The sequence below is a fragment of the Heliangelus exortis genome, chromosome 1 (genome assembly GCF_036169615.1).
Source record: "Heliangelus exortis chromosome 1, bHelExo1.hap1, whole genome shotgun sequence".
Lineage (NCBI taxonomy): Eukaryota > Metazoa > Chordata > Aves > Apodiformes > Trochilidae > Heliangelus > Heliangelus exortis.
In genome coordinates this window covers 158,102,820-158,116,572 of record NC_092422.1, presented here as the reverse complement: position 1 = coordinate 158,116,572, position 13,753 = coordinate 158,102,820, and the positions used below count along the sequence as shown (strand labels likewise).

Genomic DNA, 13,753 nt, shown 5'->3' with positions numbered 1-13,753 from the left:
GGAAAAAAAATAAATTGCTTCAGATTTTGGAGGCATACTATGCCATTTAAATTAATGGCTGATACAATTTTTATTTTATCTCGTGTAGCTGTTGTAAGAGAGTGCAGTTGGTTGATACATAACACATTTATTTTTCTTTTGCAACTTTAGATATAATATTCTTGTGTATAAGATACTAAAGTAATATATTACTGTTTCTCTGTATTTTCATCTTCAGTTTGGAAGACTGCTAGACCTTTGTCATCCTATTCATAAAAAATACCAGCTTGCTGTTACCAAGGTATTCAGCAAATATATGACTGCTATTGTTGTTGCCACTGAAAAAACAGCAAGAGATTGCATTCAATTCCTAAAACAAGAACGAGCTGAACCTGAAACTTTTCTTGCTTTAGATTACCTTGATGTAAGTACATTTTTCTGTCATCAGCAAGTTAACACACTTGTATCTCGATATTGGCTCATTTAAGCTTAACCAAAACAGGCTGAAGCTTTAAGGATAAAAGCACTTAAAAGGTGAACTTCATGAGGTTGCTCGTGTCCCATTCTTCAGCCTGCTGAGATGCCTCTGGATGGCAGCATGACTGGCATATCAGCCATTCCTCCTGGTTTTGAGTCCTCAGCAAATTTGCTGAGGGTACACACTGCCCCATCATCCAGATAAATAATGGTTATAAACAGGATTTATCCAATATTCACGTGAATACTGTCCTACAACTGGACTTTGTCATCACCCTGGGGGCCTTTCTATTTGTTCAGTTTTCAGTCTACCTTACTGTCTGTTCATCCAGCTCACTTTGTCAGCTTCTCTGTGAGGATCTTGTGGGACACAGTGTTTAAAGACTAAGTGAAGTCTAGGTAGTCAGTATTCACTGCTCTCCCCTCGTGGACCAGGCCAGTCACTTCATTATAGAAAGCTGTCAGCCTGGTTAAATCTGAGCAGCAACAAGCACCTTAGTGAATCCATACTGACTGCTCCTACAGGACTTTCTTGTCATTCACGTGCCTGGAAATGGTCTCTAGGATCAGTTGCTCCTTCATTTTCTCAGGTATCAAGGTGAGACTTGGCTCATCTGTAGTTCCCTGGGTCATCTTTCTTGCCCCCTTTTGAACACAGGAGTGACACTTGGTTTTTTTTCTCCAGTTCTTAGACACCTATTTGAGTTGCAATGATAATTGAAAAATTGAGCGACCTTTCAGTGGTGTCTTCACTAGTGGTTGTGTTTTATGTATGTCCAGTTTCCTTAAACATTCCTTGACCTGGTCCCTTGCATCAAGGATACATCTTCATTGTTATAGAATTTCCCCTGCTCTCTGGAATCTAGGATTCCTGGGTGGCCAGTCTTGCTGCTAAAGACAGAAGGGAAGAAGGAATTCAGTATTTCAGTCTCCTTTATAACCTGTGTTAATAGTTCCCGTGCCTCTTTCAGCAGCAGGCCCACATTTTCCCTTGTCCTTTTTTTTTATTGCTTGTGTACAGAAGCTGTTTCTTTGATGTCCCTTGCCAGTTAAAATTCCCACTGAGCTTTGGCTTTTCTAACTCTGTATCTACATGCTTGAATAGGGCCTCTAGATTTCCTCCTCGGTTACCTGTCCCTGCTTCCACCTTCTTTATACTTCCTTTTTGTGTCTGAGTTTTGCAAGAGGCATTCTGTTTATCCTCCTGGATTTCATGCTCACTGGGGTGAAAGGTCTTAAAATTGGAGGAGGTGATCCTTGCATATTAACCAGCATTCATGGGCTCCACTTAATTCTGGGGCCTTATCACGTGGGACTGTCTCAAGCACATGTTTGAAGAGCCCAAAGTGTGTTCTTCTAAAGACCAGGGCTGCAAACTTGTCTCTAGCTTTGTTTCCTCCTCTTAGGATCCTGAACTCCCCTATTTCAAGCTCTCTGCAGCCAGGGCTACCTGAAACCTTCCAGTTCTCAGCAAACCTCTGTTCTTTGCAGAGTATGAGGTCTAGCAGAGCATCTCTCCTCACTGACATCCCTGTCACTTGGCAGAAGAAGTTGTCATCAATGCTTTCCAGGAACTGTGTGGATTGTTTATGGCTTGTTGTGTTGCCACTGTAGCAGATCATGTGGTGGTTTGAGTCCCCTCTAAGAACCAGGAACTGTGAATGTGACGCTGCTTTTAGAAGCCTACAGAATACGTTGTTCACTTGTTATTGCAGGTCTGATGGTCTGTAGTGCACACCCACTACAGTGTTACCTTTACCTGTTCTTTCTTCAAGCTAACCCATGAGCCTGGAGTTGGCTAATCATCCTTACCAAGGCAGAGCTCTGCATTCCAGCTGTTCTGCCGCATACAGGGTAACTCCACCTCCTATCTTCCCAACCTGTCCTTCCTAGAGAGCCTCTGCCTCCTTTCCAGTGCACCAGTTGGGGGAGCCATCCCTCCATGTCTCCATGATCCCAAGAAGACTGTTGCTCTGCAACTACACTCAGATTTTTAACTCCTCTTGTGAGTTCCCAGTGCTGCATGCATTCAGGTACTTGTATTTTGTACACAGTGAAAGAGGTTTTACAGAGTTAAGGACTATGGTATAAAAAGAATGTAAAAGCCATGTCTATTCCTTGTCATATGGCACCTGAGATCCCCGTTCTGTTGATCAGTGCATGCTGTCCCCCTGACCACTCAGATTTGGACATGTTTTGCTATTTCAACAAGCCTTCTAAACACTGTTTATTTGCTTTACAGGTTAAACCAATCAATGAAAAGTTGAGAGAGATAAAAGGAGCTAAAATGTTGGTGGATGTTGTACAAACTCCATTTGCTCCACTGAAAAGAGTTATTCAGTTTGTCAGTGGAAATGGCTTGGTCTGTGAAACAATTACAGAAGCAAAGCGAATAGCATTTGATGGACCAGTGAGGTTGAAAGTAAGAACCTGAATTTTGTTGCAGATATTTGGTTGCATTTATGTATGTTGATGCCACCTAAATTGTTCTATGAACATCCCATGAAATAATGCAGATAAACACAGAATGGCACAACATTGTCTTGTGTACTCCCACATGAGTAAGTCCTCAGATACCTCAATAGGCTATGTATTCCTTTGTAGGGTAATATGTTTAAGTGATTTTCTGGGAAAGGGAGGCAAATTAGAGGATAGTCAGTGTCCAAATATGTTTTTGGGTATGGTCGTCCTGATGAAGAGGAGGAGAGGGAAGGAAGGATAATCCTGTTCATGAAGCTTCAGATGTAAAAATACAAAGTTTATCTTACTAGCTTTTCTATGAAAAAAAGGTTTCAAAATTCTTTAAATATCTAACAGTCTCTTAGTTGTAGATATAGGCTTGTATTGAAGACTGGAAGATTCTCTGCCTCTTTATGCAGTTTGTTTACGCATGTCTCTGTTACTATCAGTCTGTAGAGCCCTATTATGCATTTAGTAAACCTTTTAAAATCTTGATTAAAACATCTTCAACTTAAAGCTGAGTTTGAAATCATGTTTACTTGGAAACCAAGTAAGTCACAAAAATACTCACATTCTTTACTGAAAATTAGACTTTCTGTTAAGAACTCGCTGCTTTCTTTCACTCCATTATCACATTGATTGGTCTGCTGCTGAGCCGGCCATAACCTTTTAAGTTGCCATCATATACACAAATATCTCATAGTAATTTCCTGAGAACAAGGAAATTACACAATTTCACTTTCTTTTCTGGTAAGTTGCAGTAATAGTAAAATACATTAACTAATGACTACACAAGACTACATGACTAGTCACTACATTGTAGGGTCAGTGCCATGATCAGCTGACTCTTTTGTGGCTTTGGGTATCTCATTTTAGCAGGTTTGGAACAGAAAAAAAAAAAAATGGAGTGCAAGTAAAATTTGGTTGTCTCTGGTTTAACCACCATATCTTGGTGCAGTAGTTCATGGAATATTTTGCCTCCTTTGTGTTCAGATGTACTTGGCTTTAGTTGTTTTCTTTTCTTCCAGACAGTGGCTCTTGATGGAACTTTATTTTTGAAATCTGGAGTGATTTCTGGAGGATCAAGTGATTTAAGATTTAAAGCTAGATGTTGGGATGATAAAGAAATTAATAAAATGAAAGAAAGGAGAGACAGCTTGGTTAATGAGTTAAAGGTAGGTCTCTTAAAAAATACTTTGCTGCAAAAGGCATAAAGGAGTGAAAGTTGCATTTACTTCAATTCACCTGTGGGAACGTGATTTTTCTAAAATGGTGATTTTTCAGAACTTCTAGAAGATGCAGAAAGTACATGGTAGCTGTTTATCCTCTTCTAGGTAATCATCTACTACTGTTGATTCAAATTCTTTTTCCTTAAAAGCTGTTTTTCAAAGACATCTAGTGAAAAAGATGTCAACATGAAAATATTTTCATGGAACCAAATCTGCCAGGACTTCCCTTACCTAAAAAAATGACAGGAAGATTTGGCAACAGTGCAAATTTAGGAATTAAAAAGCATGTGCTTTATTTTGAGAAGTATGTCACAAAATGATTATTGAATATGACCAGTGCTATCAGCATTTACTTTGAATGGGGCTTATGTCAGTGAGGCTGCTTAAAGTAGTGCACAAATCTGAAAAATGAGTAATTTCCAAATAAGTGACCTCTTGTTTAAAATTATTTTTCTCTGATTGTATTATTTTTCTAGGAGTTAATGAAGGTTAAACGTAAGGAGGCTGACTTGAAGCAGTTGCATGTTCAGTGCCATGGAACTCAGACAAGACTTAAATACTCACAGAGTGAATTAGAGCTTATTAAAAAGAAACATCTTGCTAATATCTACATGGTATAGTACTAAGTCTTTCTGATTTTGTTTGTTTTAATTATTGTATTTTTTTTTACCAAAGCTGTAATTACCATTGAATTAAATACTAGGTCATTATGTATTTTTTTCAATTCAGTTGAAGTTTTGCATGTAGCATTTAAAACTGAGTAATTGATAAAATATAAAAAACAAGGTTAAAAAGTAATTTACATTACACAGCTTCTATTTTAGGTTTTAAATTTTCATTTCTAGTAAGTTTGGCTTATCATTTAGTAACCTCCAGAAGCCTGTAGGTCCAGATGTGATTTTAAAGTAAATTGCTTTTCTGCACACTAAAGCTGTAGTAATTTTATGCAAATGGACAGTAATAGTGGAAAGGTTGCATTTGAGAAGAAAATATTTAACATGTTTTAACAAGAAAGATAACAGTTAATCTCAAATAGAACTGTCTTAATTTCCAGAAAGTTGGCCACCCTTTTAAGAAAAGTTACAGGCTTGTTTCCTTTCTGTCTAGGAAAAATCAAAACTGGAAAGTGAGCTGGTAAATATTCAGTCTCAGCATGATATGCTGAATGAAGGAGTAGCACAAAGAAAAGAAAAAATAGAAGAATTTCAGAAAAAAATTAATGAGGTAATGCCTTCTGTCATCACCGTATATAACAGCTTATGCTGTAGTACTGCAGAAAATCCTGTCTGTTCCTGCTGACATTTAGAACTTGGACAACTTTTACCTTTGTAAACTACTTTGTTGACAAGAGTTAAAAGTCATTCCATCAACCTTCCCATGTTCTTTACCTTTCAGATCAGGGTAACTGTGAACACATACTTGCATGTAAGTGTATAGGTGTCACAGCTTTACAAATCAGTTGCCTTAAAGTCAAAATTCTGTGATGTTGTTTCAAACACAAAGCCAACCAAGCAAATCCATCTACTTCTTGACTAATAGATTCATCATTGCTTAGCTTGTTATATATGGTATAATTTCATGTGACACAGGAAGAAGTTTCTGAGTTCTGAAGAACATGAGTTGGTTTGCAGATGTTTCAGTAATCAGTGCTCCCACTAGATATACAGTCTCTGCATGGGTGACTATGCTGAAAATCATTCTCAGTGCACTTCTAAGAAAACTACATTCAGTAGTTGCATGGAAAACCACATTTCATCTGGAGAAGATCCATCACTTCTGCAGCCCATGGGCAGGATAGGTTAGGCATGCTCGTGCCATTAGGAAATGAGCTCTGTATCAGTTGCTAGAGCTGCAAAGTTTTCAGCACTGCTAGACTGCTTTGTTGTGAATTCTACAGGTGCCACATCTTGGTGGTGACTTGTTATACTACTACGTATTAAACAAGTAGGTGAAGAGCAGCATAATGTTAAGATTCCATTCTGTTTCTGGGAAGCAGTCAATATCTGTACTTTATTTTCTGTACAATCTGACTATTTTGGGAGAATGGTTGAGGTGGGTATGATGATGATCACATTCCTCATTCCACTTTTGGTTTGGGTTATTTTTATTTGTTTGGGTGACTGTTTTGGGTTTGTTGGGGTTTTTCTGGATATAGTGATTTTGGTGTTTGTTTTGGTGCTTTGTTTCAGAAAGTTGTATTCCTAGATTGATTTGGAGTCCAGTTCATGGAGCTAGCCTGTGATATAACTGAATCTTCTTTGCTCTCCCTCTTTTATGAGGGGTAACTGGTGCAGACCACTGGCACCTTGTGCTGTTTGCACCTGTTCAAAATTGTTACCTGCTTTTGTCATTAGAACCTGCTCTTTTTTGCTTTTTATTGTCATCAGGGAAAGTTCTCCATGATACATGATCCAACAGTTACATTTCTCAGCTGTTTTTCTGTAGACTGTTTGCTGTTTCATACCTCATGACTCTTTAATCTTCAAATAATCTGCAGAACAGTTCATACAAGCAACTGAGTAATTCAAAAGTGCAGTTATTGTGAAAAGACTGGAAGTATTCTGTGAAGATGACAGAAGTAAAGCCTAATCTTTGGTACTAAGAAGAGTTTCATACTCTATTGCTAGAGTAGGCAGTAACTCTGGCCTCTCTGAGAAATACAAGCAGCTCATCTTTCCTCTCTGGAAGCTGCCTTGTTGCTACTCTTGCCAAACAACGGAATCTGGTATGGCCTGTGTGAAAGTGGTGCTGAAGTTCTATCTAGAAAAAAAAGTCACAACGTGACACCCTGCTTCTTGTGTAAATGTAGATTCTTAGAGAGATTGCTCCTGGTTGTCTGGACTTACTTGAGGTGTATAGTATGTATGTAACTCAGTTCCTCACCTCTGACCTACTCTCATCAGCCTGTCTTGGATTAATCTGCGACTGAAATTCTGAATGTAAAAAGAAGCCGGAACTGCAGCATATTCTCCATCTTGTTTGTGCTACAGACGTGATGGAGTGCAGGTGTCTGTCATCTGCAAATGCTGAGGATGTCATTGACGTTTAGGCCGTAAGAATTCCAGATCCATGGAACTTCTCTTTTGCTTGTTCTGCAAAAAACATAAATGAAGGCTGGTTGTCAGTTTGATACCTGCTTAAACAAGCCTTTGTACCAAAACAATGCAAACAATACTGTGGAGAGAGAGCTGAGAAGTTCTCATAAAATTTTGTTCTGACCTTTGAGTTTCCTTTTAAATGCCTTAGAGTGCTGTGTTAAGTTCTGTCATTTACACTATGCCCACTTTTTTGTTAAAATTTAAGGGCTGGCTTTGGCTGAAGCTTTTATTAGTATAGGCCGTAAAATTAAATATTGATATTCTGTGCTGTGTCTTTGTTATAAATGGACCACAGTAATTAGTATTTATGGATCACTTGAAAATTAAAATGAAGAACTAAACTAGACCAAAAAGTGTGGTCTATCTGATAAGCCCCCTGTATACCATTGAGCTTTCTCTCCTTCAGCTGATTGGGAACCAGTTACTCTGTGATGACTTTAGGTGTCTTTGGAGTGACCAGGTTCTGTCAAGACGAGAATAGATCAGTTACCTTTTGCAGATTATACATCTTGTATCTGGCATATGTACTGAGAGTTTTATTTGAAAATGTCAAATACAGATTGTTTCTCAGTGATTCAGTTTTCTGTTCTCTTAATGTACCTTCAAAACCCAGCCTGTAGCATGAAGTGATTGTCTAAATGTTTTACTTCTATGAGAGCTAAAACAGTATAAACAGTTTTTGTTCCATTTCTCTTTACTTAAAGGTAGAAGATGCTGTTTTCAGGGAATTTTGTGAAGAAATTGGTATAGAAAATATTCGTGTGTATGAACAAGAACATCTGAGACAACAAGAAGAAATTGATAAGAGAAGGTGGTATTTGTGAACGAAATGTAAACAAAAAGTGGTTTGTATTAGATTGAGAGCACACTGGTAAAGGAGTAAGTCCATTACAGGAAATAACACAAAAGCCTAGAAGACTGTAAAAGGTTATTATATTATCCCTGCAAAGACTAGTTGGCAATTGCACTACTGTGGACTTTTATTGCACACTTACAGTCAGTGAAATTTTGCTGCAAAATGGAAAGAAAATTCATTATTTTGGTAGCACAAATGTAGAAAAATAAAGCAAAGAATAGCTTCCTAAAATCCACATTTGAAAAATGTCTCTTATTCCAAATTCAGGGTGACATAAAGGCTCACTTGTGTGTCAGAAAACTGGAGAGAGAACTCCATGTAAGCTGCAGTGATTTGGCATAGGAACATACTGTTAAGGAAAACAAGATCTCAACTTGCTGTTCCCCTTAAACACACGTCACAGGGCAACAAATTTATATATAGAATGAGAATGTTAAAATGCACTGTCTCCTTGTACTGCATGTGTTTTCAAGCATATGATTGTGCATTTCCTGATATTTATGGAAAATACATCCTATGTGACTGGTGTAATGGCTAGCACTGAGCTGCCTTGGCTTTTCATCTACTTCTTCAGCTGTTAAGAGGCTCTGTGGTTTTCAGAAGCTGGTACAGCTGTGTTTTTTTTTTTTTTTTGCTAGGGCTGCAGTGTGGTAGTAGGGCAGTGCATTCATTTGCCATTAAAGCATCTGCTGGCTGAAGTGATAATTTACATTTGCAAGAACTAAATTCTGGTAAACTGCAAGAGGGTAGTAATAAAACAATGAGAATGGGAGTTTTGCCCTGGCCTCATGCTACACTGTGCATACATCCTTGGCTGGCTTGTGCCCTAACCTGCCATCATTAGTTCTCTGAGCCTGTGGGCTCTGCTGCCTTCTTGCCCAGGCCTAAGGAGCCTAGAGTTTGTGCTGTGCCAACCCTACTGTCTGAACAACAGATCCAGCACTAGTAGTAAATAATTTGGGAAGCTCAAAGCTCAGAGATAGACAGTAACAGCTGAAAGGAGACCTCTCAGCTGCTTAGTTTTACATCAGTCCTTTCTTCCAGCACCATATGAAGAAATTTTTGCCATTTTACCCCTATAAGCAAATACAGGTCTCAATTGAGAGATCATAAGCAAGGCAGAATACAGCTTAAAAACCTCTGGTCTTATGCTTATTACCATCTCTCAACTGCAATAGGTTCTTTATAATCAGGTAAACATATATGCCATACGTGACAAGAAGGCTTGCAGGGGCTGTGCAGGGAGCACTGGCATTGGATAATACACAGCATTAGTGTAGCTTTTGCCTAGCTCACTTACAGGTATATAATTTATACTGAGGTACTTGAACTTCTAGAGGCACTTTCCATATCCATACATCCATACTCTATATTTCAGTATTTGAACTGTTAATCACTGTATTGTTGTAACTTTTAGTATATCCACAGGAGGTAGTGTAGTAGAATTGATGATCCAAATGTATGCTGATTTTTGCATTCATGTAGAAGATACAAAAGTGCTATCTTTTAATAGGTTAAAATCAGTTACTTGCCTGCTTTTTAAATGCTGACTTGAAGTACTGTACTTTGACTAGACTGGAGTTTGAAAATCAGAAGACACGACTAAATATTCAGCTAGAATATAATCGTGATCATCTACAAAAATCAAAAAACATGGTCAGCAGTTTGAGGGACACCATTCGTAAAGATGAAGCTGAGATTATCAGGCTTCAGAAGGTAACTAGAATATCTCTGGGACTGAAAGACAACATTGAATTACAGTTTGAATAAACATAATATATGCTGTTGAGTAATTCATCTAGGGTTTGATTCAGTGTTGAAAATATTTTAGAAAATGAGTTGCATATTGTAATTTTAACCTTGGAATAGCCTGTCATATTAATGTACCTACTATTATAAATAAGATTAGTAAAAATTAAATTTGGGATTTCTGTATGTACGGTGTTATCTTTTGTTTAGTTCATATGAAAAAACATCTTAAGACTAGAGATAAAACTTGTAGCATGTGGCTGACATCATTTAGAAGATCTTATGAGTAACAGTAAACCCTGGTGCTTTGTGTCTTCAAGGTACTTTGCAGCTCATAACAGATCTTACGAAAACTAATTTAGGTTTTTAGTTGTAGTAATACACATGGATTCCTCCTTCATATGATGTTCTTTGTAAGTTTTGTTGTGTTGATGTTGCTTAAATAAACCGTGCTTGTGGTGCACTGGAAAATGAAGGAAAAAAAATACGTAACAGTGCTTTAAATTAAAATCAAGTGAAATGTAAAACTTCCCCAAACCGGGCAATAAAACCTCATGTATCTCATTAGAACTCTGTTTCAACATTAGAAGACATTATTTCTGATACAGAGAAAAAACAAGAGACTTGTACTCAATTGTGCACAAAAACATGTCTGACTTCATGCCTATATGGATAATTTTTTTGAAAGAAGACTGAGCAAATGCATTTGTTTTTGTCTTGATATGGATTGTAGTAAATTCTGAAGGTACTTTGTTTTTTCAATACTGCAGCAGCAGCACATTAAGTTGCCATAACAGGTACTCACAAGGACTGTGTTTTTATGCATGTGGCACTAGGTTTACTATATTCTAGCACCTAATTTCTATCAGTTTAGCAGTTGCATGGGTGTATATATGGAAAAACTCTTCTAAAGTACCTCCACAGATTGTTTGTTCTCTGGATTACCTCTGGATTTATCTTTAATGGGCTATATCTTTTCAAGGATTTCAGGTTAGCTTAGGTGTTGGTTAATACATTGTAGATGTAGATGGTACAGCAGGTGGGATCCTTCTTGCAGGGCTCTGGGACTAACAGAGGCAAAGGGGATAGCCTACAGATTGTGGGAAGCCTGGGATCCTTGCCTTGTTTGGTGGCTTTATGGTTTAATCTGGTACAGTCACAAAACTGGAGCTGCCTGTGCCTATGTATACAACACAACTGTATCTTCCTATGTGTAGGACAGTCTGCTTTCCCTGTGCCTTTCAGTTTTTATGCTGTAACACATTTGAATGCATTGTAACAAGGTTAAACTTTGACTTTTTCTGTATAATAAAAGTTGTGTATCAAGATTTTTAGTGAAAGCTGAAAAATATAAATGTTTCTATGCAGGATGAGGAAAACTTTTTAAAAAAAGTAAATGAAATTGTGGAGGAGCAGCAACATCTTAAGGATAGATTAAATACTCATAAATCTGAAGTTACAAAAATGCAAAATGAGGTTGAAGATTTCAGAAAGACATTCTTAACGCTTAATAGGTAATTACTATTTATATGATTAACGTGACAATATTTAGAAGAGTTCAGGTGATCTGGCAGTTCCATATTTTTGTTTGAGTTGTACATTTGGTTCAGTTTTTTCTGATTTGTTTGCATTTTTTCCAGGCCTTTCAAGTGTTGGATACCTTAAAATACTATTAACTTTAGATTACTGTATTGTCCTCACTATTCTTTTAAATCAGCTGCTTTGTGGGACAGTTTAAATTTCAATTTTCATATGCTTGCTTATTACTGATAGGATTCTTCATGTTTAAAAAACCTGACCTGTTGGCACAGTATGTCTAGGTAAACTTGTGAAATTTTATATAAGCTCACAGCTAGTATGCCTAGTAATTCATTTTGTAGAGTGCAGTTTTAAGAATGCAACTTAAACAACTTGATGCTATCAAATTTGTTGTAAAGAATTAAGGTATATTTCAAGATCAGTAATGAGAAGATATTTAAATTTTTAAGGGATTGAATTTCTATGTATGTTAAGCAGAGCTGCACAAAACAGTTTCATTTTAGTTCACAAAGGTGGATGTTTGAACATGCTGTAGTGTGAACTTGTCAATAAATCTATGCTACTAGCATTTACCTTGTGACAGAGTTAAAAGTACAGAACAGCAGAGCATTGGCATGAGTACTAGAACAGCATTTGCTTCCCAGCTCCCTCTTGAGTAATTCGGAAGAATGAAGGGGATGGAATAAGAAGTATTTTTATTTGTGTTTGATGGGGATTAGAGAGGAGAAATCCCTCTTTGTGTTTGGGAACTTTTTTTCCTGCTGTATGGGTCTGGATGTTATTGGCAGCAGTGCTGCTCTTCACTTGTTTTGTGCCTTTTCGGTACCTAGGGAAGCTGCAAAATTGCAAAAGGAAGCTACAGCTATAGAAACCTCTCTAGAAGAGAAAAGATTGAGAAGACATAATATGCTCCTTGAATGTAAAGTGCAGGACTTGAAAATAAAGCTCATGTCTGGATCACTGGATGACGTCAGTGAAGTCGAGGTACTTCATATGTTTACAGTGGGTGTATATCTTGGGGAAGAAGTTACTCAGTCTTGAATTTAAAGATATTCTTTCCTTGCAGGACTGTTTGGTTCACATAGCAATGTTAAAATACAGACATTATTTCCATGTGATCAGTCCTCATCCATTCAAGAGAAGGATTTTTGTTTATTTTTATGAACAGAAATGTTGCTAGCAAGTATTTTTGTTTGTGCTTGAAATGTATTCCTGTGAAATATGTAAAAATCACTGTTGTACAGGAGAACTGATATGAAGGTTTATTCTAGATACAAGTATGTAAGAGGACACTAGGGTCAGTTCAGAACTAAATAAATGTGGTTTGTACATGGGCTGAGAGAATATTTGGTTAATCATGCATAGTAGAAATGCTGTCTAAAAGCATCCTTTTGTTTTCAATAGGTAGGTAGATATGCACAGAAAACAGAGAGAGGCTAAAACAGAAATACTCCTGCTATCAGAGGACTGGTCATAATGATTTTTATCAGCCTTTCCTCTTTTTCCAGTGTATCTTCTGTGAGAAGAAATTAAGCTTTCTCCACTCTTATAAAATAAGAACTATGGGTTTTGAAGGACTTGTAACGTTACAAGTCTGTGAATTTGGAAGGAGTCTTCTTGAACCCATTCCTTAGAGAAGAGGGAGTGGGTCAAAAGGCAAAATGAAGGCAGTGAGATAGGCAGTCTTTGAAGGGAAAGTACACAAACTGCTAATATCTGAGGATGTAGGCAGCTCAACTCTTATTGTTTATGAATAGAAAGAGATGAAACCAAGGAGGTGGGCAATGGGAATAACAACTTAGTTTTTTAATACATATTAGTGAGAAGACATGATAGGTTCTGAGAAAGAATCTGGGTGGAAAAGGGACTAATAATGCTGACATGCAGCATATGGTTTCCCCTTTTCAATTGAAAGTAGCTGTTTAAAATCCAGGCTTATAATTTCAAGAAGATAACGCTGCTTATGTTGTACACAACTGAAGCTATTAATTTCTTCCAAAGCCAACTGAGTGGAATAAATGCCTTGAGTTAGATACTTCAGAGCCTTTCCTTGAAAGGGCAATGAATTGTTATGGGATCATAAATCCTTTCCAGTCAGGAGGTTTAGTATGCAAATTATTCTAAAAATATTACAAATAAACTACTGCTGCTTTCTTAGATCCAAACTAAAATTAGCAGTTGCTTTAATATTCATATAAATGGTGCATTTTTAAAAATTAGACTCAGGATCTTAATTAAATGTTAAATCCATTTTGGCTAGGGAAGGAGCAATGGAGTGAATTTACTTGTTACCACCATCCCTGTGTTTTATATCTTTTTAATGTGTTTCTTGGGTTTGGTTTTTCTTTTGTTGGTTTGTTTGGTTT

General features: G+C 37.2%; 1 protein-coding gene across 2 annotated transcripts in view; it reads left to right on the top strand.

The window, feature by feature from the left end:
- Nucleotides 1–13,753, top strand: part of SMC1B (structural maintenance of chromosomes 1B) — a 33,045-nt gene that overhangs the window by 13,088 nt on the left and 6,204 nt on the right. For both annotated transcript variants that reach the window (XM_071733295.1, XM_071733294.1), the window contains exons 10-18: nucleotides 218–403; nucleotides 2,699–2,878; nucleotides 3,945–4,091; nucleotides 4,622–4,759; nucleotides 5,253–5,369; nucleotides 7,948–8,054; nucleotides 9,674–9,815; nucleotides 11,217–11,362; nucleotides 12,218–12,371. In XM_071733295.1, coding sequence (XP_071589396.1) covers nucleotides 218–403; nucleotides 2,699–2,878; nucleotides 3,945–4,091; nucleotides 4,622–4,759; nucleotides 5,253–5,369; nucleotides 7,948–8,054; nucleotides 9,674–9,815; nucleotides 11,217–11,362; nucleotides 12,218–12,371 — 1,317 coding nt within the window. The remainder of the gene's footprint in view (nucleotides 1–217; nucleotides 404–2,698; nucleotides 2,879–3,944; nucleotides 4,092–4,621; nucleotides 4,760–5,252; nucleotides 5,370–7,947; nucleotides 8,055–9,673; nucleotides 9,816–11,216; nucleotides 11,363–12,217; nucleotides 12,372–13,753) is intronic.